Source organism: Suncus etruscus, chromosome 8 (assembly GCF_024139225.1).
Source record: "Suncus etruscus isolate mSunEtr1 chromosome 8, mSunEtr1.pri.cur, whole genome shotgun sequence".
In the NCBI taxonomy this organism is placed as follows: domain Eukaryota; kingdom Metazoa; phylum Chordata; class Mammalia; order Eulipotyphla; family Soricidae; genus Suncus; species Suncus etruscus.
The window spans coordinates 35,603,928-35,629,480 of record NC_064855.1 but is presented as its reverse complement, the minus strand read 5'-3'; the positions used below and the strand labels follow the sequence as shown (position 1 = coordinate 35,629,480).

The window sequence follows — 25,553 nt, the reverse complement described above, 5'->3', positions numbered from 1 at the left end:
TCCATCAAACCGGAAAGTGAGTTTTGCTGGGTATAGTATTCTGGGTGAAGCATTCATTTCATTCAGTCTTGTCACAATATCCCACCACTGCTTTCTGGCATTGAGTGTTTCTGGTGACAGGTCTGCTGTAAATCTCAGGGAAGCTTGCTTGAACATGATTTCCCCTTTTGATCTTGCTGTTTTCAGAATTCTGTCTCTATCTGTGGGATTTGTCATTGTGACTAGGATGTGTCTTGGGGTGGTTTTTCTGGGGTCTCTTTTGGTTGGTACTCTTCGGGCATGCAGGATTTGATCACATATATTCTTTAGCTCTGGAAGTTTCTCTTTAATGATGTTCTTGACCATTGATTCTTCCTGGAAATTTTCTTCCTGGGTCTCTGGGACTCCAATGATTCTTAAGTTGTTTCTGTTGATCTTATCATAGACTTCTATTTTCGTCTGTTCCCATTCTTTGACTAATTTTTCCATTGTCTGCTCATTTGCTTTAAGTTTTTTGTCCAATCTCTCCTGCTGTATGGAATTGTTATGTATCTCATCTTCCACAGCACCAAGTCTATTCTCAGCTTCTGATACCCTGTCCCAGAGCTTATCCATTTTGTCATTCACTTCGTTTACTGACTTTTTCAGTCCTGTTAGTTGACATGTTATTTCAGTTTGGAGTTTTGTCATTTCTGCCTTCATATTTTCTTGGTTCTTATTAGTGTTCTGTTCAACTCGATCCATGGTTTCTTGGAGTCTGTTGAGCACCTTCCATATTGCTAGTCTAAAGTCCTTATCTGAGAGGTTGATTAGTTGTTCAGTCATTATCTGGTCCTCAGAATTGTCATCTTCATTCTCTATGTCTGATGCTGGCCTGCGTTGTTTCCCCATTGTCACACTTGTATTGTGGGTTTTTCTACATGTTGTGGTGGTATTCATTGTCTATATGATGTAGGCAGCACACTCCTCTGGCTCCTCCCTTTCTGGATGGGCTGACTTGCCTCTAAGGGAGGGGAGTCCTCCGTGGATGAAGCCTCACACTGGGTCAAATCTTAGGCCCGAGCATGCAACAGAGAAGACAGTCCAGAGAGAAATGTTTGCTTCTGTGATATAGCGCCGTTCTTAGTGTGATTTTTCCTTCTTGTTGCAATGGAGTTCTTTCCTTAGAAAGAGTGCACGGCCGCGTAGCGAAGCGGAGCGGCCGTGCTCCTCTGAGCCTCTTTTTGCCCCACTCGCAAGAGTTTCACGCAAGATGAAAGTAGACAGACATAGACAGGTCACACTCACAGTCTTTCACAGTTGAGCCCCACTGGGCCGGTGTACTTTCGCGGATTTTCCCCGCCTGGTGTCACACACAGGGAGCCGGCTTTTGCCCAGATAGCATTGTTATCTCTTCCCGAATGTAGTTTCTTTGGAGTTAGCTTCCCAGGGCTCTGAGGAGAGCTTCCAGAGTTCAGGAAAGACAGAGAAGGGTAGGACAGGGCTCCCTTCCGGTGCTCAGTTCCTCAGAAGAAGCACAGCCCGGTGGAGATTCTGCAGGTAGAGCAGTCAGCACTCTGCCTGGAAACCCCCACCTGCAGCCATTTCTCACTCACTCACTGGCTCGCTGGGTAGCTTCCGAATGTAGTTTCTTTGGGGTTCGCTTCCCAGGGCTCTGAGGAGAGCTTCCAGAGTTCAGGAAAGACAGAGAAGGGTAGGACAGGGCTCCCTTCCGGTGCTCAGTTCCTCAGAAGAAGCACAGCCCGGTGGAGATTCTGCAGGTAGAGCAGTCAGCACTCTGCCTGGAAACCCCCACCTGCAGCCATTTCTCACTCACTCACTGGCTCGCTGGGTAGCTCCCGAATCCATTTTTGTAATTTTTATTGTGAGTAATGTGAATTACAAGTCTTTCACATTATTTTTAAGGAACATAGTGACAATATCAGGGTTATTTCCACCACCAGTTTTGTCCTCCCTCCACGCTGTTACCAGCATGCATCTGATACCTCCTCCCTTTGCCCCCTGGACTGCTAGGGTAATTGGTTCTCTTTGTGTACAGCTTGTTGTAGATTGGGCATTGATTCTGTTGTCATTGACTCTGGGTTTGGTTTTTAATTCTGATGATTTATTTTATTTCCACTCAAATTTTAAGTGACTGTGGTGTGATTCACATTCCCCCTAATCCTGTATTCTTGAGATTGGATCTTTCCAAAACAATGGAGGTGGAGAAAAATCATACTTTGTAAGGTGTCTATGTTCACATAGTCACTTGTTTTTCTTGATGTACAGTACAGATACCGAGGGATAAAATCATAAACTAGAGAAGTATCACTTCATAAATTTGTTACCAGCATATGTAGAGGAGGACAGCATGGGATCTTTGTGTCTTGATTGAGAGAAGTTGAAATTCAAATTGGGATGTGTGTCTATAGCATACTTTATGTATCAAACACTCCACAAGCATTGCCAATAGCTGTACATTAATAAAAGTAGAACAATCAAATACAACTATATTTTTGATTTAAATAATATTGAAGTTATGAAGTGGACGGCATGGAAATGTTCTAGCACATAAACCTGATTCAAAATTCCAAGCATAGAAGAAAAAATTATATCATGTATTTCATGGCAAAATAGAAATTTTCATTGGATAACGAGTTTGTTTTGGTTGTTTTGCTACAAACTTGGTACTGCTCATGGCTTTCTCCTTTGCATATGCTCCGGGGAGTATGCTCTCCTGGATATATCCTGTTGGGGCTCAGTGTAACCATATTAGGTGCCAAGATTTGAAGTTTCCTTGACTGTGTGCTTCTTAATCAGCCTACTCACTGTATTATATTTTCAATATTTTTAGATTATCATGTCTTATTAGGCAAATAGTCTGAAAAATTCCACTATGTAATATTTCACTCAAGTGTAATAAGAAGAGTTTTAGAAACAACACATGAAAGGTCTTATTACATGACAACATGTCATTGAATATCGACTACAAAAGTGATTATTACCTAGTAGTGAAAATGATTATAAAACTAATATTCCCTAGTAGTGAAGATGAAGAGCAGAATTCTGTGTTGGATTACAGGCTGCATAAGGAAGTGGTGGAATATCCATGGTCCCATTTGGTGGGAGATGCATGTATTCAGGACCGTAATTTGACATTTTCAGAAAAATGTCACTTGTGAAATCATATGAGTGTTCCACATACCCCAGCAAGGGAGAGAGATTCCCATCTTCCAGTCTTGGTAGGCCAAGAGAGGCAAGTGCGGCAGCTCTTCCAACGCAGGAAATAATCCACACATAATTGGGAACGAATAGCAGACCAGGAAACCACACAAAAAGCTGTTCAGTCAGAATTCAGTTGCTTCACTAGGTGAAATGGTGAGCCAAGATGTCTGCTTCCTGGGCTTTTTTGGCAGACTTAATTGGGACAACAAAGCCCACCTCCAAAAGCAGGGACTAAGCCAAGTGAAAACAGGCGAATACCAAAAGTCACTTTAGGTATAATTCACGGGAAGTGCGGGTGTGAAGCAACATCCTGAATTTAGGTCATTATGCTACTTAGGGTTCAGAATCACAGCAGGACACTGCTAAGGAGCTGTGGATGGCAGCTCTAGAAATCCAAACAGGATTCTCACTGCAGGTCAGATCTGGTCAGTAGGGGGCGCTGAGAACCCATCTACCCCACTCATACAAGTTCAGACACCTGGGAGGGTTTGAGTAAGTTCTGGGGTTTCCTGTTTACAAAGAATAATGTCTGATAAAAGCACCCAGGAGAGGATTTCTTTGTTGGTCTGCTAAGTTGTTTGCCAATATTTTATTCTACTTGTGAGTTTACTCAACAAAATAGGTAATGAAAATCATTAAGATATTGTTTCTAGAATTTCTGGTAATCTCAAAAGTAAGAAAAATTATGACAATTTTTACAGATTCATTGGAATAATCGAAAATATGTAGGTAATTAATTCAACAAGTTTCACATGAAACTTTTAAATTTTATTGTATTATTTTTGTGTTAGAGACATACCCGGGGTTGCTTAAAAGTTACTCCTGACTGCACTCAGAAATCATTTCTGGCAGGCTCAAGGGACCACGTGGGATCCAGGGGGTCAAACCCAGGTTCTTCCCTTGTTGGCTCCATGCAAGGCAAATGCACTTTTGCTGTTCTCTCACTCAAGCCCTTACATCAAACTTCTGACATCAAATTCCTGATGTAAAACTTCATATCATAGCCTCTGACATCAGACCTTGTCAGAGCATTCTCTGAGAGTAGCATGTCTTGTCAACCTAGTCTTCCAGTTTGAGATTTTCTACCAGAGTCCAAGAACAATGTATGGGCTCAGGAAATTTGACAATTGAGTTCTAAGCACTTGAGAGTTATTCCTGAGCGTTTTATGTGATTCTTGTGTTGATGAACTCCATTTATAAATTCTTCTCCCTCATGAATATGCAAATAAGCTGAAGTCTACTTAATAAAGTATGGAAACATTTGTATCTGAGGACATCACAAGTGTACTGGTCTCTTCACTCAAGTGGCCCTCAGCATGAACTGGACATGGAAAATCGTCTTCCTGCTCTCAGTGGCCACAGGTAATGCACAGTCCCTGGACTGAGATGAGAACTAGGTCCAATCAGGAAAGTCCTTTGACTCCTGTCTCTGTCCACAGGTGTTTACTCCCAGGGGCAGCTGGTGCAGTCTGGGGCCGAGGTGAGGAAACCTGGGACATCATTGAAGATTTCCTGCAAGGCATCTGGATACACTTTCACCAGTTATGCGATGCACTGGGTGCAGCAGCGTCCTGGACAAGGGCTTGAGTGGATAGGATATGTAAGCCCCAGCAGTGGTGGTACAGGCTATGCACCAAATTTCCGGGGCAGAGTCTCCCTCACCGCAGACAAGTCCACCAGCACAGCCCACATGGAACTGAGCAATCTGAGGTCTGAGGACACTGCCACTTACTACTGTACGAGACACACAATGTGAAAATCCACATCCTGAGCATGTCAGTAACCCAAGGGAGATGCAGCTGTTCTGGGCGAGGAGATGACGGGGAAGCTAATACTGCTGACTTCCTCCTGCAGAGTCAGGGTCTGAGACATAGGCAGGGATTCTCTAGCTGAAGGATTTTAATGAACTTTCATTTATTCATTTTTGTTTGTTATTAGGCCACACCAGTGATCTCAGGTTTACTCCTGACTCTTCACTCAGGTATAACTCCTATCTGACTTGGGAATCTATATAGGTTCTGGGGATTGATCCTGTGCTGGCAATGTTCAAGGCAAGTGTTTTACCCATACTCTGAAATATGCTCATCCTCTTTTCGATGAAAAACGATAGTATATCTCTCAATATTTCATCAATAGCCAAGATAACAATAGCCTTTACCTAGATCACATGTTTTCAATCATACTTTCTTGTACTGCGCACTGGAACTTCCTATATTTTAGCAAAGTGACCACTCATAAGCATGTGCTGTTTTTTATTGCAGGTTCATTGTTCTGTAGATATTTCTTTAGAGGAGAGATGGGGGCATTGGTGGTGGAAAGGTTGCACTGGTGAAGGAGGGGTATTCTTTTTTTTTTATAACTGAAACTGAATGGCAAACATGTATGTAATCATAGTGTTTAAATAAGGATATTGTTTTTTAGATTAATTTATTTAAAGAAAATGTATCACATTGTTGTCATAACTGATCATAATACGTTTGTTTCAGTATGACAGAAAGTGAAGTTATTAAAAATAGAGAAAATAGAAAAAATAAAACATAATAAAATATGAATAAAGGAAAGAAAAATTTATTTATTTATTTAATATTTTATTTAAACACCTTGATTACATACACGATTGTGTTTGGGGTTCAGTCATGTAAAGAACACCACCCATCACCAGTGCAACATTCCCATAACCAATGTCCCAAATCTCCCTCCTCCCCACCTGACCCTTCCTCATACTCTAGACAGGCTTTCCATTTCCCTCATACTTTTTCATTATTAGGACAGTTCAAAATGTAGATATTTCTCTAACTAAACTCTTCACTCTTTGTGGTGAGCTTGCTGAGGTTAGCTGGAACTTCCAGCTCTTTTCTCTTGTGTCTGAAAGTTATTATTGCAAGAAAGTCTTTCATTTTTCTTAAAAACCATAGATGAGTGAGACCATTCTGCGTTTCTCTCTCTCTCTCTCTCTCTCTCTCTCTCTCTCTCACTGACTTATTTCACTCAGCATAATAGATTTCGTGTTCATCCATGTATAGAAAAATTTCATTATACCATCTCTCCTGACAGCTTCATAATATTCCATTTTGTATATGTATCACAGTTTCTTTAGCCACTCGTGTGTTGAAGGGCATCTTGGTTGTTTCTAGAGTCTTGCTATGGTAAATAGTGCTGCAATGAATATAGGTGTAAGGAAGGGGTTTTTGTATTGTATTTTTGTGTTCCTAGGGTATATTCCTAGGAGTGGTATAGCTGGATCGTATGGGAGCTCGTTTTCCTGTTTTCGGAGGAATCTCCATATCGCTTTCCATAAAGGTTGAACTAGACGGCATTCCCACCAGAAGAAGAGTTCCTTTCTCTGCACATCCCTGCCAACACTGTTTATTCTCATTCTTTGTGATGTTTGCCATTCTCTGTGGTGTGAGGTGGTACCTCATAGTTGTTTTGATTTGCATCTCCCTGATGATTAGTGATGTGGAACATTTTTTCATGTGTCTTTGGCCATTTGTATTTCTTCTTTGTCAAAGTGTCTGTCCATTTCTTCTTCCCATTTTTTGATGGGATTAGATGGTTTTTTTTTTTTTTGTAAATTTCTGTTAGTGCCTTGTATATTTTGGAAATTAGCCCTTATCTGATGGGTATTGGGTGAATAGTTTCTCCCACTCAGTGGGTGGCTCTTGTATCCTGGGCGCTATTTCCTTTGAGGTGCAGAAGCTTCTCAGTTTAATATATTCCAATCTGTTAATCTCTGCTTTCACATGCTTGGAGAGTGCTGTTTCCTCCTTGAATATGCCTGTAGTCTCAATGTCCTGGAGTGTTTTGCCTATGTGTTGTTCTATATATCTTATGGTTTTGGGTCAGATATCGAGGTCTTTAATCCATTTGGATTTTACCTTCGTACATGATGTTAGCTGGGGTCTAAGTTCAATTTTTTGCAAGTGGCTAGCCACTTGTGCGAACACCACTTGTTGAAGAGGCTTTCCCTGCTTCATTTAGGATTTCCTGCTCCTTTATCGAAAATTAGGTGATTGTATGTCTGGGGAACTTTTCTGAGTATTCAAGCCTATTCCACTGATCTAAAGGTTTGTCCTTATTCCAATACCATGCTGTTTTGATAACTATTTCTTTGTAGTAAAGTTTAAAGTTGGGGAAAGTAATTCCTCCCATACTCTTTTTCTCAATGATTGCTTTAGCTATTCTAGGGTGTTTATTGTTCCAAACGAATTTCAAAAGTGCCTGATCCACTTCTTTGAAGAATTTCATGGGTATCTTTAGAGGGATAGCATTAAATCTGTATAATGCCTTGGGGAGTATTACTATTTTGATTATGCTAATCCATCCAATCTATGAGCAGGGTATGTATTTCCATTTCTTTGTGTCCTCTCTTATTTCTTGGAGCGGAGTTTTATAGTTTCCTTTGTATAGGTCCTTCACATTTTTAGTCAAGTTGATTCCAAGATATTGAGTTTGTGTGGCACTATTGTGAATGGGGTTGTTTTCTTAATGTCCATTTCTTCCTTACTACTATTGGTGTATAGAAAGGCCATTGATTTTTGTGTGTTAATTTTGTAGCCTGCCACCTTGCTATATTTGTTTATTGTTTCTAGAAGCTTTTTGGTTGAGACTTTAAGGTTTTCTAAGTAGAGTATCATGCCATCTGCAAACAGTGAAAGCTTGACTCCTTTCTTTCCTATCTGGATTCCCTTGATATCTTTTTCTTGCCTAATTGCTATAACGAGTACTTCCAGTGCTATATTGAATAGGAGTGGTGAGAGAGGACAGCCTTGTCTTGTGCCAGAATGTAGAGGGAAGGCTTTTAGTTTTTCTCCATTGAGGATCATGGTTGCCACTGGCTTGTAGTAGATGGCCTTAACTATATTGAGAAAGGTTCCTTCCATTCCCATCTTGCTGAGCGTTTTGATCAAGTATTGGTGTTGAACCTTATCAAATGTTTTCTTCGCTTCTATTGATATGATCATGTGGTTTTCATTTTTCTTGTTGTTGATGTTGTGTATTATGTTGATAGATTTACGGATGTTAAACCATTCTTACATTCCTGGGATGAAACCTACTTGATCATAGTGGATGATCTTCTTAATGAGGCATTGAATCCTATTTGCCAGGATTTTGTTGAGGATCTTTGCGTCTGTATTCATCAGTGATATTGTCTATAATTTTCTTTTTTTGTAGCATCTCTGTCTGGTTTAGGTATCAAGGTGATGTTGGCTTCATATAAGCTATTTGGAAGTGTTTCCTTTTGTTCAATTTCATGAAAGAGTCTTGCCAGGATTGGTAGTAGTTCCTCTTGGAAAGTTTGAAAGGATTCATTAGTGAATCCATCTGGGCCTGGGCTTTTGTTTTTGGGCAGACATTTGATTACCGTTTTAATTTCATCAATAGTGATGGGGGTGTTTAGATATGCTACATCCTCTTCCTTCAACCGTGGAAGATTATGAGTCCAAGAATTTATCCATTTCTTCCAGGTTCTCACTTTTAGTGGCATAGAGTTTCTCAAAGTAGTTTCTGATTACCCTTTGAATCTCTGTCATATCAGTGGTGATATCTCCTTTTTCATTCCTAATACGAGTTATCAAGTTTCTCTCTCTCGCTTTGTTAGTTTTGCCAGTGGTCTATCAATCTTGTTCATTTTTTCAAAGAACCAACTTCTGCTTTCGTTGATCTTTCGGATTGTTTTTTGGGTTTCCACTTCGTTGATTTCTGCTCTCAGTTTTGTTATTTCTTTCTGTCTCCCTATTTTTGGGTCCTTTAGTTGATCACTTTCTAGTTCTATTAGCTGTTTCATTAAGCTACTCAGGTAAGCCCCTTCTTCCTTCCTGATGTTAGCTTGGAAAGCTATAAATTTTCCTCTCAGTACTGCTTTTGCTGAGTCACATATGTTCTGATAGTTTGTGTCTTTATTGTCATTTGTTTCCAGGAACCTTTTGATTTCCTCCTTGATTTCAACTCAGACCCACTGGTTATTCAGTATGAGGCTGTTTAACTTCCAGTTGTTAAAATTTTACTTCTGTGTCCCTTTGGAATTCACAAATAATTTCAGAGCCTTGTGGTCAGCGAAGGTAGCTGCAAAATTTCTATTTTCTTGATATTATGGAGGTATGTTTTATGTGCCAGCACGTAGTCTATCCTGGGGAATGTCCCATGTACATTGGAGAAGAATGTGTATCCAGGTTTCTGGGCCTCTTTCTTCCATTTCTCTCCTCAGGTCTAGTATATTCTTGTTGGGTTTCAGTCTGGTTGACCTATCCAGTGTTGACAAAGCTGTGTTGAGGTCCCCACAATTATTGTGCTGTTATTGATATTATTTTTAAGATTTGTCAACAATTGTATTAAATATTTTGCTGGCCCCTCATTCGGTGCATATGTGTTTAGGAGGGTTATTTCTTCCTGTTCTACATATATCTTGATTAATATAAAATATCCATCTTTGTCCCTTACAACGTTCCTGAGTATAACGTTTGCATTATCTGATATTAGTATGGGCACTCCAGCTTTTTTGTGGGTATTGTTTGCTTGGATAATTTTACTCCAGCCTTTTGAGTCTATGTATGTTCTGACTATTCCGGTGCGTTTCATGTAGGCGGCAGAAGGTTGGATTGAGTTTTTTGATCCATTTAGCCACTCTTTGTCTCTTAACTGGTGCATTTAATCCATTGACATTGAGAAAAAGAATTGTCCTGAGATTTAATGCCATCTTTATATCGAAATTTGGTGTGTTTTTTTGGTTAGTCTTGTCTTAAATTAGGTCTTTCTGTATTATTAGTTCTAAAATCTATGCTTAGTGACACCCTTGTGATCATCAATATTTACACATATTTAAATTCAAGTGTGAATCTATGCATTTAAAAATATGTATATTAGTAAGAAAGCATTTTCTCAGATATGATATCCATGTATTGATAAGATAAACTCCCAGATTTTCTGTGTAACATGATCTCATATGAATATATACATCCCCATATTCTTAATTCCTACCACTAGACAATGGAGTTGGAGAAGATGTGACTTTTTTCAAAGTGGTCATGGCCACATTTCCAGTCTACGTGTTTAGGAATTGGTCAGTGTCTTTGGTCTGTGAGACACAGAGGAGATATGACCCATGCTCAGTTAATTACCCAGATTCAGGCACAGAAGTTGGAACATAATATAGAATGTACACAAGTGTGGTGGCACCAGCCTGGATCAATATGAACTTTGGAAAGTTTCTGCCTAATAAAAGTGATTGTCTTTCAGACAATTACGTTAATTGTTCCCTTTGATAAGATGGAACATTGGAATCTGATTCAGTGGCTTCACTCTGAAGTAATTAGTTCCATGATCAGAAACAATTTTAAAAGTAAAGTGCTAAAATAATATGAGGACAAGTAAGAGATAGAGATCAAAAGAAATTGGGAGAGATCAAGAGAGAGAGAGAGAGATAACAGAAACATTTGTACCCTAGATGTAGTCTGGTGTGGGAGAAATTTGGGATGAGATGAAGGAAACTGAGATATTTCATTGTATGGAACATAAAATGAGAAATGTTTACTGATGAATGGATGTATGTTTGAACACTATATGACTGAAAATCACCAACACATAATTATCTCATTGTAATTCAATTAAAATTTAAATATAAAATATCTTTCCTAGGAAAAAATAATTTTAAAGTAAAGATCATGTGTAGTGTCTATAATATACCACTTATATATAACATACTTTATATGTGTTTTTATTGCTACTAAACACAGATGATAAACCTTGTATTAACTGTTCAAATATTGGAATTGCAGCAAATCGGTGGCAGGCTTCCTTTCATGTCACTCATATGGGTTTAGCCCCTGTACAAGGGCATAATCCATCAAAAACATATCAAAGTTGTATTCTTGGAAATAAATCTAATGGACCAGAGCAATAGCACAGTAGTACGGCAATGCCTTGCCAATCTGGGTTTGAACCTGGCATTCCATATGGTCCCACGAGACTGATGTATTTTTGAGTGTAAAACCAGGAGTAAATCATAAGTGCTGACAACTGTTGTCCAAAAAGAAAAGCAAAAAACAACTAAGAAATAAATCTTCTGTGCCTGATGTACTCGATTACTATTTAACTGCACTTTTAATCAATGCCCACAAATATTAGCTCCTATAATAATTCCCAAGGACAATACTTATCAGGGCTAGGAGGACTTATCCATAGTAGGAAGCTTGCAAAAAAAATCAGGGAAGAGCAGAGGTGGCAGATAAGATGTTATTATGAGGGTGATAGTTGAAATTGATTCCACTGAACTGGATGCTGAAAGGTGCTACATTGATCCCACTGAACTGGGTTCTGGAAGGTATTTCTTCATAACAATAATGTAAACCACAGAGATTAAAAGGAAATAAGGAAGAGAAAGGGCTAGAAATGGAAACACATACCCTGCTCATGAATTGGCAGAATTAACATAATTAAAATGACAATACGCCCCAAAGCATTGTACAGATTTAATGTGATTCTTCTAAAGATACTCATGACATTCTTCAAAGAAATAGATCAAAGACTTCTGAAATTTATTTGGAACAATAAACACCCTTGAATAGCTAAAGCACTCCTTGGGAAAAGAAATATGGGAGACATTACTTTCCCCAACTTTAAACTGTATTACAGAGCAATAGTTATCAAAACAGCATGACATGAAATAAAGACAGACCCCTCAGATCAGTGGAATAGGCTTGAATACTCAGAAAATGCTCCCCACACATACAGTCACCTAATTTTTGACAAAGTAGCAAGAAATCCTAAATGGAGCAAGGAAAGCCTCTTCAACAGGTGGTGTTGGCACAACTGGTTAGCCACTTGCATAAAAGCAAACTCAGACCCCCAGCTAACACCATGTATGAAGGTAAAATCCAAGTAGATTAAAGATCTCGATATAAGACTTGGAACAAGATATATAGAACATCATGCAGGTAAAACACTCCATGACATTGAGACTAAAGGCATCTTAAAGGAGGAAACAGCATTCTCCAAAGAAGTGGAAGCAGAGATAAACAGATGGTAATATATTAAGCAGAGAAGCTTCTGTACCTCAATGGAAATAGTGCCCAGGATACAAGAGCCACCGACTGAGTGGGAGAAACTACTCACTCAATACCCATCAGATAAGGGGCTAATATCCAAAATATACAAGGCACTGACAGAACTTTACAAAAAAAAACATCTAATCCGATCAAGAATTGGGCAGAATATATGAAAAGACACTTTGATAAAGAAGAAATACAAACGACCAAAAGGCACGTGAAAAAATGTTCAATATCTCTATTCATCAGGGTGATGCAAATCAAAACAACTATGAGGTGCCATCTCACACCACAGAGATTGGTGCACATCACAAAGAATAAGAACAGGCAGTGTTAACGGGGATGTGGAGAGAAAGGAACTCTTATTTGCTGCTGGTGGGAATGCTTTCTAGTCCAACCTTTATGGAAAGCCATATGGAGATTCCTCCAATTCCTAGAAATTGAGCTACCATTCGATTCAGCTATACCACTCCTAGTAATATACCCTAAGAACACAAAAATACAATAAAAATCCCTTCTTCACACCTATATTCATTGCAGTGGTATTTACAATAGCCAGACTCTAGAAACAACCAAGATGCCATTCAACAGATGAATGGCTAAAGAACTGTGGTACATATACACAATGGAATATTATGCAGCCGCCATGAGAGGTAAAGTCATGAAATTTTCCTATACATGGATATCCATGAAATCTATTATGCTGAGTGAAATAATCCAGAGGGAAAGAGATAGATACGGAATAGTTTCATCCATCTATGGGCTTTAAGAAAAATAAAAGACATTTTTGCAATAATTTTCAGAGACAAAGGTCCAGCTCATGACATGAAGCTCACCACAAAGTTTGGTGAGTGCAGTTATAGAAATAATTACACTGAGAAGTATGATAAGAATGTGAACGAAAGTGGAAAGCCTGTCAAGAATACAGGTGGGAGTGGGGTTGGGAGGAGCAATATTTGGGACATTGATGTTGGAATGTTGCATTGGTGAAGGGGGGTGCTCTTTACATGATTGATACCCAAGTACAATCATAATTGTAATAAAGGTGTTTAAATAAATATGTTAATAAAATAAATTGAAAAAAAAATAGGAGGAGAACACAAATTTTTTGCCATAGGGGCAGATGGGAGGAACTCAGAACTTGGTTGGCAGGAAATGTGTATTGGTAAATACATGGATGTTGACATTGTATGACTGAAACTCAATCATGAACAACTTGGTAGCTGTGTATCTAATGGTCATTTAGCTAAAGAATTTATTTTGTATCTTAATCAGAAAGAAATATTTCCTATTAGTGCTCTCCCAAATTTCAGAATTTGAAATTTTACTTAAAATTTCAGAATATAAACAAATCATAATATTTCAACTAATGCAATGACCCTTATTAATGCCCATTGCTTCACAAAAAAGAAGAGTCTAGAAGAAGAAGTCACAACGAATTACATAAATATTCCCTGGGTTACTCAGCTGTGTCTACTCAATGATCAGGACAAAATTTGGCCCACTCAATTTGAAGCCTATGGTTGTCTGGATTCTTCTTGCTGCTGTTGAAGATGTAATTCATGGAGAAGAGGAGTCACTGAGTATGGGATTGAAGGTGAGTAAAAGAACAGCTTAAAATTATTATACCTCCAATAAAGTTAACATATTAACACAACTCATTAACTCATTAACACAATAGCAGAAGGGTTAGTAAGCTCTTTTTTAAGATAAGAGATTTAAAAAAGACAATAAACTGGTGTTTGTGGGCAGTTGTTTGCATAGGCACAGCTAAATATGGGAGAAATAGAAAGAAAAAAAAATCTTTGTCCTAAAAATAGGAAGATTTTACCCATGAAGTATTCTGGCAAAAGACCAAATCCAGGCTCCATGCATAGCAGATTGTCCAACCCCAAGGTCTTTCTCAGAGGTCCCAGTAAAAGCTTTTCACAATCACAGTTGTTGTTGTCAGGATTCTGTAGCTAGATATCCTGGTTTTGTTACAGTAACCATGTCAAAAATAGAATAACTTGAAGTATCTTCTGGTTTCATCTCACCATTAGGTGGCAATGCAGAAAACCCTTTCCTGTAAGAAGGTTGTTGCTGTTAGTAAGTCGTCAGGTTCTCATAAGAACCCTCGTTGGAGTAAGTCGATGTCAGGGTAGCAGTAGGTCCTTCCCTGAAAGAAGTTCGATTCCTGCTGATGGTGTAGAAAACCGTGATTGTTTCCATAGATGTTATCCATTGTTCAGGGGTGAATGGTCAATGTCCAGTCTTCTGAAGTCTAAGCCCATTACTATGGCAAGTGTTCAGGCTGTAAGGTCCCACTGCAGTATAAAATTCATGTGTTCCTATCTCTATTAGTTAAGAACTTGTTTGCACATGTAAGATTTTCCCAATTTAATGGGCCTATGCAAAAAGGTAGATCCCAGAAAGTATTACTGGTGCATATGGGGGGCAGACGTAACCATCCCAACAATCCCCAGTACCTGTTTTTAACATGAGCTCTAAACACTAGAGAAACTTACCAACTAGAAATCCTTACTAAACAGATCCCCCAAAATAGGGAGAATTGACACTACATAGATATTCAATAAACATTAAAGCTATTAAGAAAATACATTTAAAGAAATATGCAAAGGAGATATACATGTACCATTTAAGCCGTTTGAAATAGCCTGGGGGCAGTAAAACCAGAGCACAGCTTCAATCTGTGCTTGAAAATCTGTGATTTTTGTTTCATGGAGTCTAAAATGTAGCTCCCAGCAGTCGTATGTCAGGAAATTTCTTCCAGCTGGGGGCTCCTCAGAATCAGACTCTAGTAGTAAGGAAAAGTCTACAGTGAAGGGAGGTGGGAGAAAAGGGGACTCGGAGAGCAAAACAGTAGCAGTAGAGTATCACCTTCTTTTTAGGCTGAGAATCTATGTTTTCTCTTTTGGAGCTGGTTGGCAGCTGGTTGGAGTGGGGGGACTGTTCTGCTTCATGAAGTGTTAAGAACTGAGAGTACATATGGTTATATAGAGGGAAATAGCAGATGGAGGGGGTGAGAAAATGAAAGGCTAGAAAAGAATTTTAAGGTGGTAAGCAAAGAGGGGGAAGGAGGGGTTATATATGGCAGGGGAAGGACAATATATACTATAGACATTATATATATTACAGACGGATGTTGGACAGACATTGAGATGGCCAACACATACACTCATGTGCACACAGAAACAGACACTGAGGTTGATCCCTGGGCTATAGTTAAAAGGCTGACCCAGTGAAATGGGACTGAATGCTAACAAAATATATAGGCGGAAAATCAGATGTAAAGGTTTTTTATTTTCTAGGCCAATCCTGATTGGTGATTGTAAACCTTATTGAAGAAAGGCTTCATGGGTTAGATTGTGTACAGAGCATTCTTAAAAACAATCAATTTTCAAGTCTATAAAACTAAGTGGTATGGTGATGAGTACTATAAGAGGAATCTATAGCATGAAATATTGTGTAGCTCATCTTTTTTTTTTTTGGTTTTTGGGCCACACCCTGTGACACTCAGGGGTTACTCCTGGCTATGCACTCAGAAGTTGCTCCTGGCTTCTTGGGGGACCATATGGGATGCTGGGGGATCGAACCGAGGTCCGTCCTAGGCTAGCACAGGCAAGGCAGGCACTTACTTCCAGCGCCACCGCCCGGCCCCTGTGTAGCTCATCTTGAGCATCCAGTTTTCTTTCAGAAAAGTAATCTAAAATTACAAGCATTACGGTATAATGGTAAACTACCTACAATTGAAAATGGACAAATTACAATAACATTCAATGAATGATATCTGTAATAGGAGTTCATGGCATTCTGTTGCATATTCCATTGGTATCTGTGGACATAAACATTAGATGATATTAACAGGTTAATAAAGTATAAAATAGATTAGAATTTTTGTCATGATATTATTCTAATGAGCCCTGTCCTTTGAGTCTAATCTGTATAGCACTACGATTTGGAACTTGGGTGACCAACCTATATCTCCATGTATCACTGTGGACAAAAAGATCAAGGAGTTAGAAATATAGTAAAATTAAGACATTAAAACTACTTATAGTGAGCACGTTAGTGGGAGTTCATAGCTTCCAAACACATTTTGCAGGGTTTTCTGTGGATGAAAGCATTAGAACAATATCATAGTTATCTATAAAGATTAGGTGATTGCACACCTGTTTAACCAAAGAGCCAAATCTATTCTTGATTAGAGAGTTTAATCCATTGACATTAAGGAAACTATCGACAGAAAGGGCTATTGTGCATTATATTGTGTAAGGTTGTGCTTTTACAATTAGTTATTTGGTTTGTGTAATTGCTCTTTGAGTAGCTCACTTAGGGTTGGTTTGGTTAGCACAAATATTGTGACTTCTTTTTTGTCTGAGAATGTTTTAATCTACCCTCTCATATAAATGAGAGTTTCTCTGGGTAGTGGATTCTAGGTTCAAAGTTTCTTTCATTCAGTAGTTTAAATATGCCATTACACTCTTTTCTTGCCTGGATTGTTTCAAATGGATGATCTGGTTTCATTTTTATGTTGTTTCCTATATAGGAAAAAAAAATTGAGGTTTTTTTTTCTCCCTTCTGCTTTAAAGAGTTAATCTCTCTCTCTCCCTTTTTTTTTTTTTTGCCATTTGAATTATTAAATGTATTGGTGTTTTTCTGTTACGATCTATTTTGTTTGGCACTCTTTTTGCCTCTTGGATTTCCCACAGGTGGGAAAATGCTATATTATTTCCCTCACTATTTGTTCTTCCTCTTTACCATTTTCTTCCCCTTTGGGAATTCTTATAATATAGAGATTATTTCTCTTCTCTCTGTTCATTAAGTACCTTACATTTTCTGCCAGTTTTCTGCCTCTCCTTATTTTTTGACTTCTTTATCCCGGCTGGCTTGTCATGTCTTCAAGTTGGTCTCTGTGATTTTCCACCTGTGTAATTCTACTATTATGGCTTGCTAATATGCTTTTTAGTTCCTTCAGTTCCATTTGTATAGATTATTTCATCTTCTGAAAGAGTTCTTCTTTGAGCTGGTTGAATAGCTCATCTATAGATTTTTTTTTGTTTTTCGGGCCACACCCGTTTGATGCTCAGGGGTTACTCCTGGCTAAGTGCTCAGAAATTGCCCCTGGCTTGGGGGGACCATATGGGACGGTGGGGGATCGAACCATGGTCCTGATCCTTGGCTAGTGCTTGCAAGGCAGACACCTTACCTCTGGCGCCATCTCGCGGGCCCCTCTCTCTATATTTTTTATTTCTCAAGTTAGTGACTCCTTGATTTCCATTGCTAAACTATTAAATGTTGATTTTAGGTCCACATGTATAAGGGTTAGGCATTTAGGTAGACTTGGGTACTTGCCAGAATTTCTCTCCATATCCCCTATAGTAGATATCTTCTTTAGCTTCTGCACTGAACTTTGCCTTTAGGGGTTTGGAGTGCTGGATTTCTTAGGCTGCTGAAAGCATTGCTAGATCCAATCTGCCAGGGAGTTTCTGAATAAATTGAAATGACTTCTTATGGATTTTTATCCATATTCTTTTCATTTTTTATAGATATTTTTTGTTTTTGGACTATACCTGGTGATGCTCAGCGGTTACTCATAGTTATGCACTACGAAATCTCCCCTGGCCTGGCGTAATATCTGAGACACCAGGGGATTGAACGTCAATCTGTCGTAGGCCAGCACTTACCACTTGCGCCAACATTCCAGTCAACCCCCCTCATTTTTGTAATTTTTATTGTGACCAATGTGAATTACAAGTCTTTCATATTATTTTTAAGGTACATAGTGACAATAAATCAGGGCTATTTCCACCACCAGTTTTGTCCTCCCTCCATGCTGTTACCAGCATGCATCTGATACCTCCTCCCTGAAATGTTAGGGTAATTGGTTCTTTTTGTGTACAGCTTGTTGTAGATTGGGTATTGATTCTGTTGTCATTGACTTTGGGTTTGGTTTTTAATTCTGATGATTAATTTTATTTCCACTCAAATTTTAAGTGACTGTGGTATGATCCACACCCCCCCCTTTTAAATCTGTATTCTTGAGATTGGATCCTTCCACAACAATGGAGGTGGAGAAAAATCACACTTTGCAAGGTGTCCATGTTCACATAGTCACTTGTTTTTTTGATGTACAGTACAGATACATAGGGATAAAATCATAAACTAGAGAAATATCACTTCATAAATTTGTTACCAGCATATGTAGAGGAGGACATCATGGGATCTTTGTGTCTTTGATTGAGAGAAGTTGAAATTCAAAGTGGGATGTGTGTCTATAGCATACTTTATGTATCAAACACTCCACAAGCATTGCCAATAGCTGTACATTAATAAAATTAGAACAATCATATACAACTATATTTTTGATTTAACTAATATTGAAGTTACGAAGCGGACGGCATGGAAATGTTCTAGCACATGAACCTGATTCAAAATTCCAAGCATAGAAGAAAAAATTATATCATGTAGTTCATGGCAAAATAGAAATTTTCATTGGATAACGAGTTTGTTTTGTTTGTTTTGCTACAAACTTGGTACTGCTCATGGCTTTCTCCTTTGCATATGCTCCTGGGAGTATGCTCTCCTGGATATATCCTGTTGGGGCTCAGTGTAACCATCTTAGGTGCCAAGATTTGAAGTTACCTTGACTGTGTGCTTTTAATCAGCCTACTCACTGTATTATATTTTTAATAAGTTTAGATTATCATGTCATGTTAGGCAAATGAGTCTGAAAAATTCCATTCTTGAAGATTTCACTCAAGTGTAATAAGAAGAGTTTTAAAAACAACACAGGGAAAGGCCTTATTACATGATAACATGTCATTGAATATCGGCTACAGAAGTGATTATTACCTAGTAGGGAAAATGATTATAAAACAGATATTCCCTAGTAGTGAAGATGAAGAGCAGAATTTTGTGTTGGATTACAGGCTGCATAAGGAAGTAGTGGAATATCCATGGTCCCATTTGGTGGGAGATGCAACTGTTGTCCAAAAACAAAAGCAAAAAACAAATAAGAAATAAATCTTCTGTGCCTGATGTACTCGATTACTATTTAACTGCACTTTTAATCAATGCCCACAAATATTAGCTACTATAATAATTCCCTAGGACAATACTTCTCAGGGCTTGGAGGACTCATCCATAGTAGGAAGCTTGCCAAAAAAGAACAGGGAAGTGCAGAGGTGGCAGATAGCCTCTGACATCAGACCTTGTTACTCTGAGAGTAACATGTCTTGTCAACCTAGTCTTCCAGTTTGAGATTTTCTACCAGAGTCCAAGAACAATGTATGGGCTCATGAAATTTGACAATTGAGTTCTAAGCACTTGAGTGTTATTCCTGAGCGTTCTTTGTGGTTCTTGTTGTGTTGATGAACTCCATTTATAAATTCTTCTCCCTCATGAATATGCAAAGAAGCTGAAGTCTACTTAATAAAGTATGGAAACATTTGTATTTGAGGACATCATAAGTGTACTGGTCTCTTCACTCAAGTGGCCCTCAGCATGAACTGGACATGGAAAATCCTCTTCCTGCTCTCAGTGGCCACAGGTAAGTGCACAGTCCCTGGACTGAGATGAGAACTAGGTCCAATCAGGAAAGTCCTTTGACTCCTGTTTCTGTCCACAGGTGTGCACTCCCAGGTGCAGCTGGTACAGTCTGGGGCCGAGGTGAGGAAACCTGGGACATCAGTGAAAATTTCCTGCAAGGCATCTGGATACACTTTCACCAGTTATGCGATGCACTGGGTGCAGCAGTGTCCTGGACAAGGGCTTGAGTGGATAGGATATGTAAACACCAACAGTGGTGGTACAAGCTATGCACCGAAGTTCCAGGGCAGAGTCACCCTCACTGCAGACAAGTCCACCAGCACAGCCCACATGGAACTGAGCAATCTGAAGTCTGAGGACACTGCCACTTACTACTGTACGAGACACACAATGTGACAATTCATATCCTGAGCATGTCAGAAACCCAAGGGAGATGCAGCTGTTCTGGGCGAGGAGATGACGGGGAAGCTAATACTGCTGACTTCCTCCTGCAGAGTCAGGGTCTGAGACATAGGCAGGGATTCTCTAGCTGAAGGATTTTAATGAACTTTCATTTATTTATTTTTGTTTTTTATTAGGCCACACCAGGTGATCTCAGATTTACTCCTGACTCTTTACTCAGGTATAACTCCTAGCTGAATTGGGAATCTATATAGGTTCTGGGGATTGATCCTGTGCTGGCAATGTTCAAGGCAAGTGTTTTACCCATACTCTGAAATATGGTCATCCTCTTTTCGATGAAAAATGATAGTATATCTCTCAATATTTCAGCAATAGCCAAGATTACTATAGCCTTTACCTAGATCACATGTTTTCTTTCATACTTTCTTGTACTGTGCACTGGAACTTCCTATATTTTAGCAAAATAACCACTCATAAGCATGTGCTATTTTTATTGTCCTGTAGATATTTCTTTAGAGGAGAGATGGTGGCATTTGTGGTGGGAAGGTTGCACTGGTGAAGAAGGGATATTCTTTTTTTTTTATAACTGAAACCGAATGGCAACATGTATGTAATCATAGTGTTTAAATAAGGATATTGTTTTTTAGATTATTTATTTAAAGAAAATATATCATATAGTTGTCATAACTGATCATAATACATTTGTTTCAGGATGACAGAATGTGAAGTTATTAAAAATAAAGAAAATAGGGCCCGGAGAGTTAGCACAGTGACGTTTGCCTTGCAAGCAGCCGATCCAGGACCAAAAGTGGTTGGTTGGAATCCCGGTGTCCCATATGGTCCCCTGTGCCTGCCAGGAGGTATTTCTGAGCAGACAGCCAGGAGTAACCCCTGACACCGCAAGATGTGGCCTAAAACCAAACAAATAAAAAAATGAGAGAGAAAATAGAAAAAATGTAACATATAATAAAATATGAATAGAAGAAAGAAAAATTTATTAACCTGAAGCATTATCCTGACACAGCGGTAGTGCTTTTGTCTTGCATGGAGCCATTCCGGGATGGATCCACGTTCCATCCCTGAAATCCATATCGTCGCCTAAGCCTTCCAGGAGTGATTTATGAGCAAAGAAATAGGAGTAACCCTTGACGACTTCTGGATGTGGTCCCAACATGAAAAAGTTAGAAAGAAAGCCTACAAATATTACACAGTTTTCAAAATTTACCTTGTATTACATAAAAGTAAATAAAGTAAGATCAGTTTTGAATTTAATTTCCCCTAAAGGCAATGTAACAACACACAGAAATGACTATGGGATATTAGTGTGCAGCGAGTAATGGAATACAAGTCAAGGCCTCTTTGGTTTAGCCTTCTCTTTTGTGCTGAGTACCAGATGGGTCACTTCAAAAAGTCAGTCTCCTCTGAGCATGCCTATCATACAATAGAACTGTCCTCATGTTCCAGTGCTCAGCATTGTAGAGGAGGACATCATGGGATCTTTGTGTCTTTGATCAAGAGAAGTTGAAATTCAAAGTGGGATGTGTGTCTATAGCATACTTTATGTTTCAAAGACTCCACAAGCATTGCCAATAGCTGTACATTAATAAAATTAGAACAATCATATACAACTATATTTTTGATTTAAATAATATTGAAGGTATGAAGCGGACGGCATGGAAATGTTCTAGCACATAAACCTGATTCAAAATTCCAAGCATAGAAGAAAAAATTATATCATGTAGTTCATGGCAAAATAGAAATTTTCATTGGATAACGAGTTTGTTTTGTTTGTTTTGCTACAACTTGGTACTGCTCATGGCTTTCTCCTTTGCATATGCTCCGGGAAGTATGCTCTCCTGGATATATCCTGTTGGGGCTCAGTGTAACCATCTTAGGTGCCAAGATTTGAAGTTACCTTGACTGTGTGCTTTTAATCAGCCTACTCACTGTATTATATTTTTAATATTTTTAGATTATCATGTCATGTTAGGCAAATGAGTCTGAAAAATTCCACGATGTAAGATTTCACTCAAGTGTAATAAGAAGAGTTTTAGAAACAACACAGGGAAAGGCCTTATTACATGATAACATGTCATTGAGTATCAACTACAAAAGTGATTATTACCTAGTAGTGAAAATGATTATAAAACAGATATTCCCTAGTAGTGAAGATGAAGAGCAGAATTCTGTGTTGGATTACAGGCTGCATAAGGAAGTAGTGGAATATCCATGGTCCCATTTGGTGAGAGATGTATGTATTCAGGACCGTAATTTGACACTTTCAGAAAAATGTCACTTGTGAAGTCATATGATGAGTGTTCCACATACCCCAGTAAGGGAGAGAGATTCCCACTTTCCAGTCTTGGTAGGCCAAGAAAGGCAAGTGCGGCAGCTCTTCCAACGCAGGAAATAATCCACACACAATTGGGAACGAATAGCAGACCAGGAATCCACACAAAAAGCTGTTCAGTCAGAATCCAGTTGCTTCAACAGGTGAAATGGTGATCCAAGATATCAGCTTCCTGGGCTTTTTTGGCAAACTTAATTGGGACAACAAAGCCCACCTCCAAAAGCAGGGACTAGGCCAAGTGAAAACAGGCGAATACCAAAAGTCACTTTAGGTATAATTCACGGGAAGTGCGGGTGTGAAGCAACATTCTGAATTTAGGTCATTATGCTTCTCAGGGCTCAGACTCACAGCAGGTCATTGCTAAGGAGCTTTGGATGGCAGCTCTGGAAATCTAAACAGGATTCTCACTGCAGGTCAGATCTGGTCAGTAGGGGGCACTGAGAACCCATCTACCCCACTCATACAAGTTCAGACACCTGGGAGGTTTGAGTAAGTTCTGGGGTTTCCTGTTTACAAAGAATAATGTCTGATAAAAGCACCCAGGAGAGGACTTCTTTGTTGGTCTGCTAAGTAGTTTGCCAATATTTTATTCTACTAGTGAGTTTACTCAACAAAATAGGTAATGAAAATCATTAAGATATTGTTTCTAGAATTTCTGGTAATCTCAAAAGAAAGGAAAATTATGACAATTTTGACAGATTCATTGGAATCATCGAAAACATGTAGATATTTAATTCAACAAGTTTCACATGAAACTTTTAAATTTTATTGTATTATTTTTGTGTTCGAGACATACCCGGGGTTGCTTAAAAGTTAGTCCTGACTGCACTCGGAAATCATTTCTGGGAGGCTCAAGGGACCACGTGGGATCCAGGGGGTCAAACCTAGGTTCTTCCCTTTTTGGCTGCATGCAAGGCAAATGAACTTTTGCTGTACTCTCACTCAAGCCCTTACATCAAACTTCTGATATCAAATTCCTGATGTAAAACTTCATATCATGGCCTGTGACATCAGACCCTGTCAGAGCATTCTCTGAGAGTAGCATGTCTTGTCAACCTAGTCTTCCAGTGTGAGATTTTCTACCAGAGTCCAAGAACAATGTATGGGCTCATGAAATTTGACAATTGAGTTCTAAGCACTTGAGAGTTATTCATGAGCGTTCTATGTGGTTCTTGTTGTGTTGATGAACTCCATTTATAAATTTTTCTCCCTCATGAATATGCAAACAAGCTGAAGTCTACTTAATAAAATATGGAAACATTTGTATCTGAGGACATCACAAGTGTACCGGTCTCTTCACTCAAGTGGCCCTCAAGCATGAACTGGACATGGAAAATCCTCTTCCTGCTCTCAGTGGCCACAGGTAAGTGCACAGTCCCTGAACTAAGAAGGGAACTAAGCCCAGTCAAGGAAGTCCTTTGACTCCTGTCTCTGTCCACAGGTGTGCACTCCCAGGCGCAGCTGGTACAGTCTGGGGCTGAGGTGAGGAAACCTGGGACATCAGTGAAGATCTCCTGCAAGGCATCTGGATACAGCTTCACAAGTTACTGGATACACTGGGTGCAGCAGCGTCCTGGACAAGGGCTTGAGTGGATAGGATTTGTAAACACCAACAGTGGTGGTACAATCTATGCACCAAAGTTCCAGGGAAAAGTCACCCTCACCGCAGACAAGTCCACCAGCACAGCCCACATGGAACTGAGCAATCTGAGGTCTGAGGACACTGCCACTTACTACTGTGCGAGAGACACAATGTGACAATTCATATCCTGAGCATGACAGAAACCCAAGGGAGATGCAGCTGTTCTGTGCGAAGAGATGACGGGGAAGCTAATACTGCTGACTTCCTCCAGCAGAGTCAGGGTCTGAACATCGGCAGGGTTTCTCTAGCTGAAGGATTTTAATGAACTTTCATTTATTTATTTTTGTTTTTTATTAGGCCACACCAGGTGATCTCAGATTTACTCCCGACTCTTCACTCAGTTATAACTCCTATCTGACTTGGGAATCTATATAGGTTCTGGGGATTGATCCTGTGCTGGCAATGTTCAAGGAAGTGTTTTACCCATACTCTGAAATATGGTCATCCTCTTTTCGATGAAAAATGATAGTATATCTCTCAATATTTCAGCAATAGCCAAGATTACTATAGCCTTTACCTAGATCACATGTTTTCTTTCATACTTTCTTGTACTGTGCACTGGAACTTCCTATATTTTAGCAAAGTAACCACTCATAAGCATGTGCTGTTTTTATAGCAGGTTCATTGTCCTGTAGATATTTCTTTAGAGGAGAGATGGTGGCATTGGTGGTGGGAAGGTTGCATGGTGAAGAAGGGGTATTCTTTCTTTTACAACTGAAACCGAATAGAAACATGTATGTAATCATAGTGTTTAAATAAGGATATTGTTTTTTAGATTATTTATTTAAATAATACCACATAGTTGTCATAAATGATCATAATACATTTGTTTCAGGATGACAGAAGGTGAAGTTATTAAAAATAGAGAAAATAGGGCCCGGAGAGATTGCACAGTGGCGTTCGCCTTGCAAGCAGCCGATCCAGGACCAAAAGTGTTTGGTTCGAATTCTGGTGTCCCATATGGTCCCCCATGCGTGCCAGGAGCTATTTCTGAGCAGACAGCCAGGAGTAACCCCTGAGCACCTCTGGGTGTGGCCCAAAAAACAAAAAACAAAAGAGAAGAGAGAGAAAATAGAAAAAATAAAACATACAATAAAATATGAATAAAAGAAAGAAAAAATTCTTAACCTGAAGCATTAACCTGACACAGCGGTAGTGCTTTTGTCTTGCATGGAGCCAATCTGAGATGCATCCAGGTTCCATCCCTGAAATCCATATTGTCGCCTAAGCCTTCCAGAATGATTTATGAGCAAAGAAACAGGAGTAACCCTTGGCGACTTCTGGATGTGGTCCCAACATGAAAAAGTTAGAAAGAAAACCTACAAATATTACACAGTTTTCAAAATTTACCTTGTATTACATAAAAGTAAATAAAGTAAGA

The 25,553-nt window shown here is 39.1% G+C and overlaps 3 gene segments (V, D, J or C); all 3 read left to right on the top strand.

The window, feature by feature from the left end:
- Positions 1–4,499: 4,499 nt before the first annotated feature.
- On the top strand, positions 4,500–4,939 carry LOC126015732 (immunoglobulin heavy variable 1-46-like). The segment is given in 2 exon segments: positions 4,500–4,545; positions 4,623–4,939. Coding segments are annotated over 2 exon segments (363 nt in total).
- A 14,778-nt stretch (positions 4,940–19,717) lies between these two features.
- On the top strand, positions 19,718–20,174 carry LOC126015720 (immunoglobulin heavy variable 1-3-like). The segment is given in 2 exon segments: positions 19,718–19,779; positions 19,858–20,174. Coding segments are annotated over 2 exon segments (363 nt in total).
- A 3,673-nt stretch (positions 20,175–23,847) lies between these two features.
- Positions 23,848–24,288, top strand: LOC126015727 (immunoglobulin heavy variable 1-2-like). The segment is given in 2 exon segments: positions 23,848–23,893; positions 23,972–24,288. Coding segments are annotated over 2 exon segments (363 nt in total).
- Positions 24,289–25,553: the final 1,265 nt, after the last annotated feature.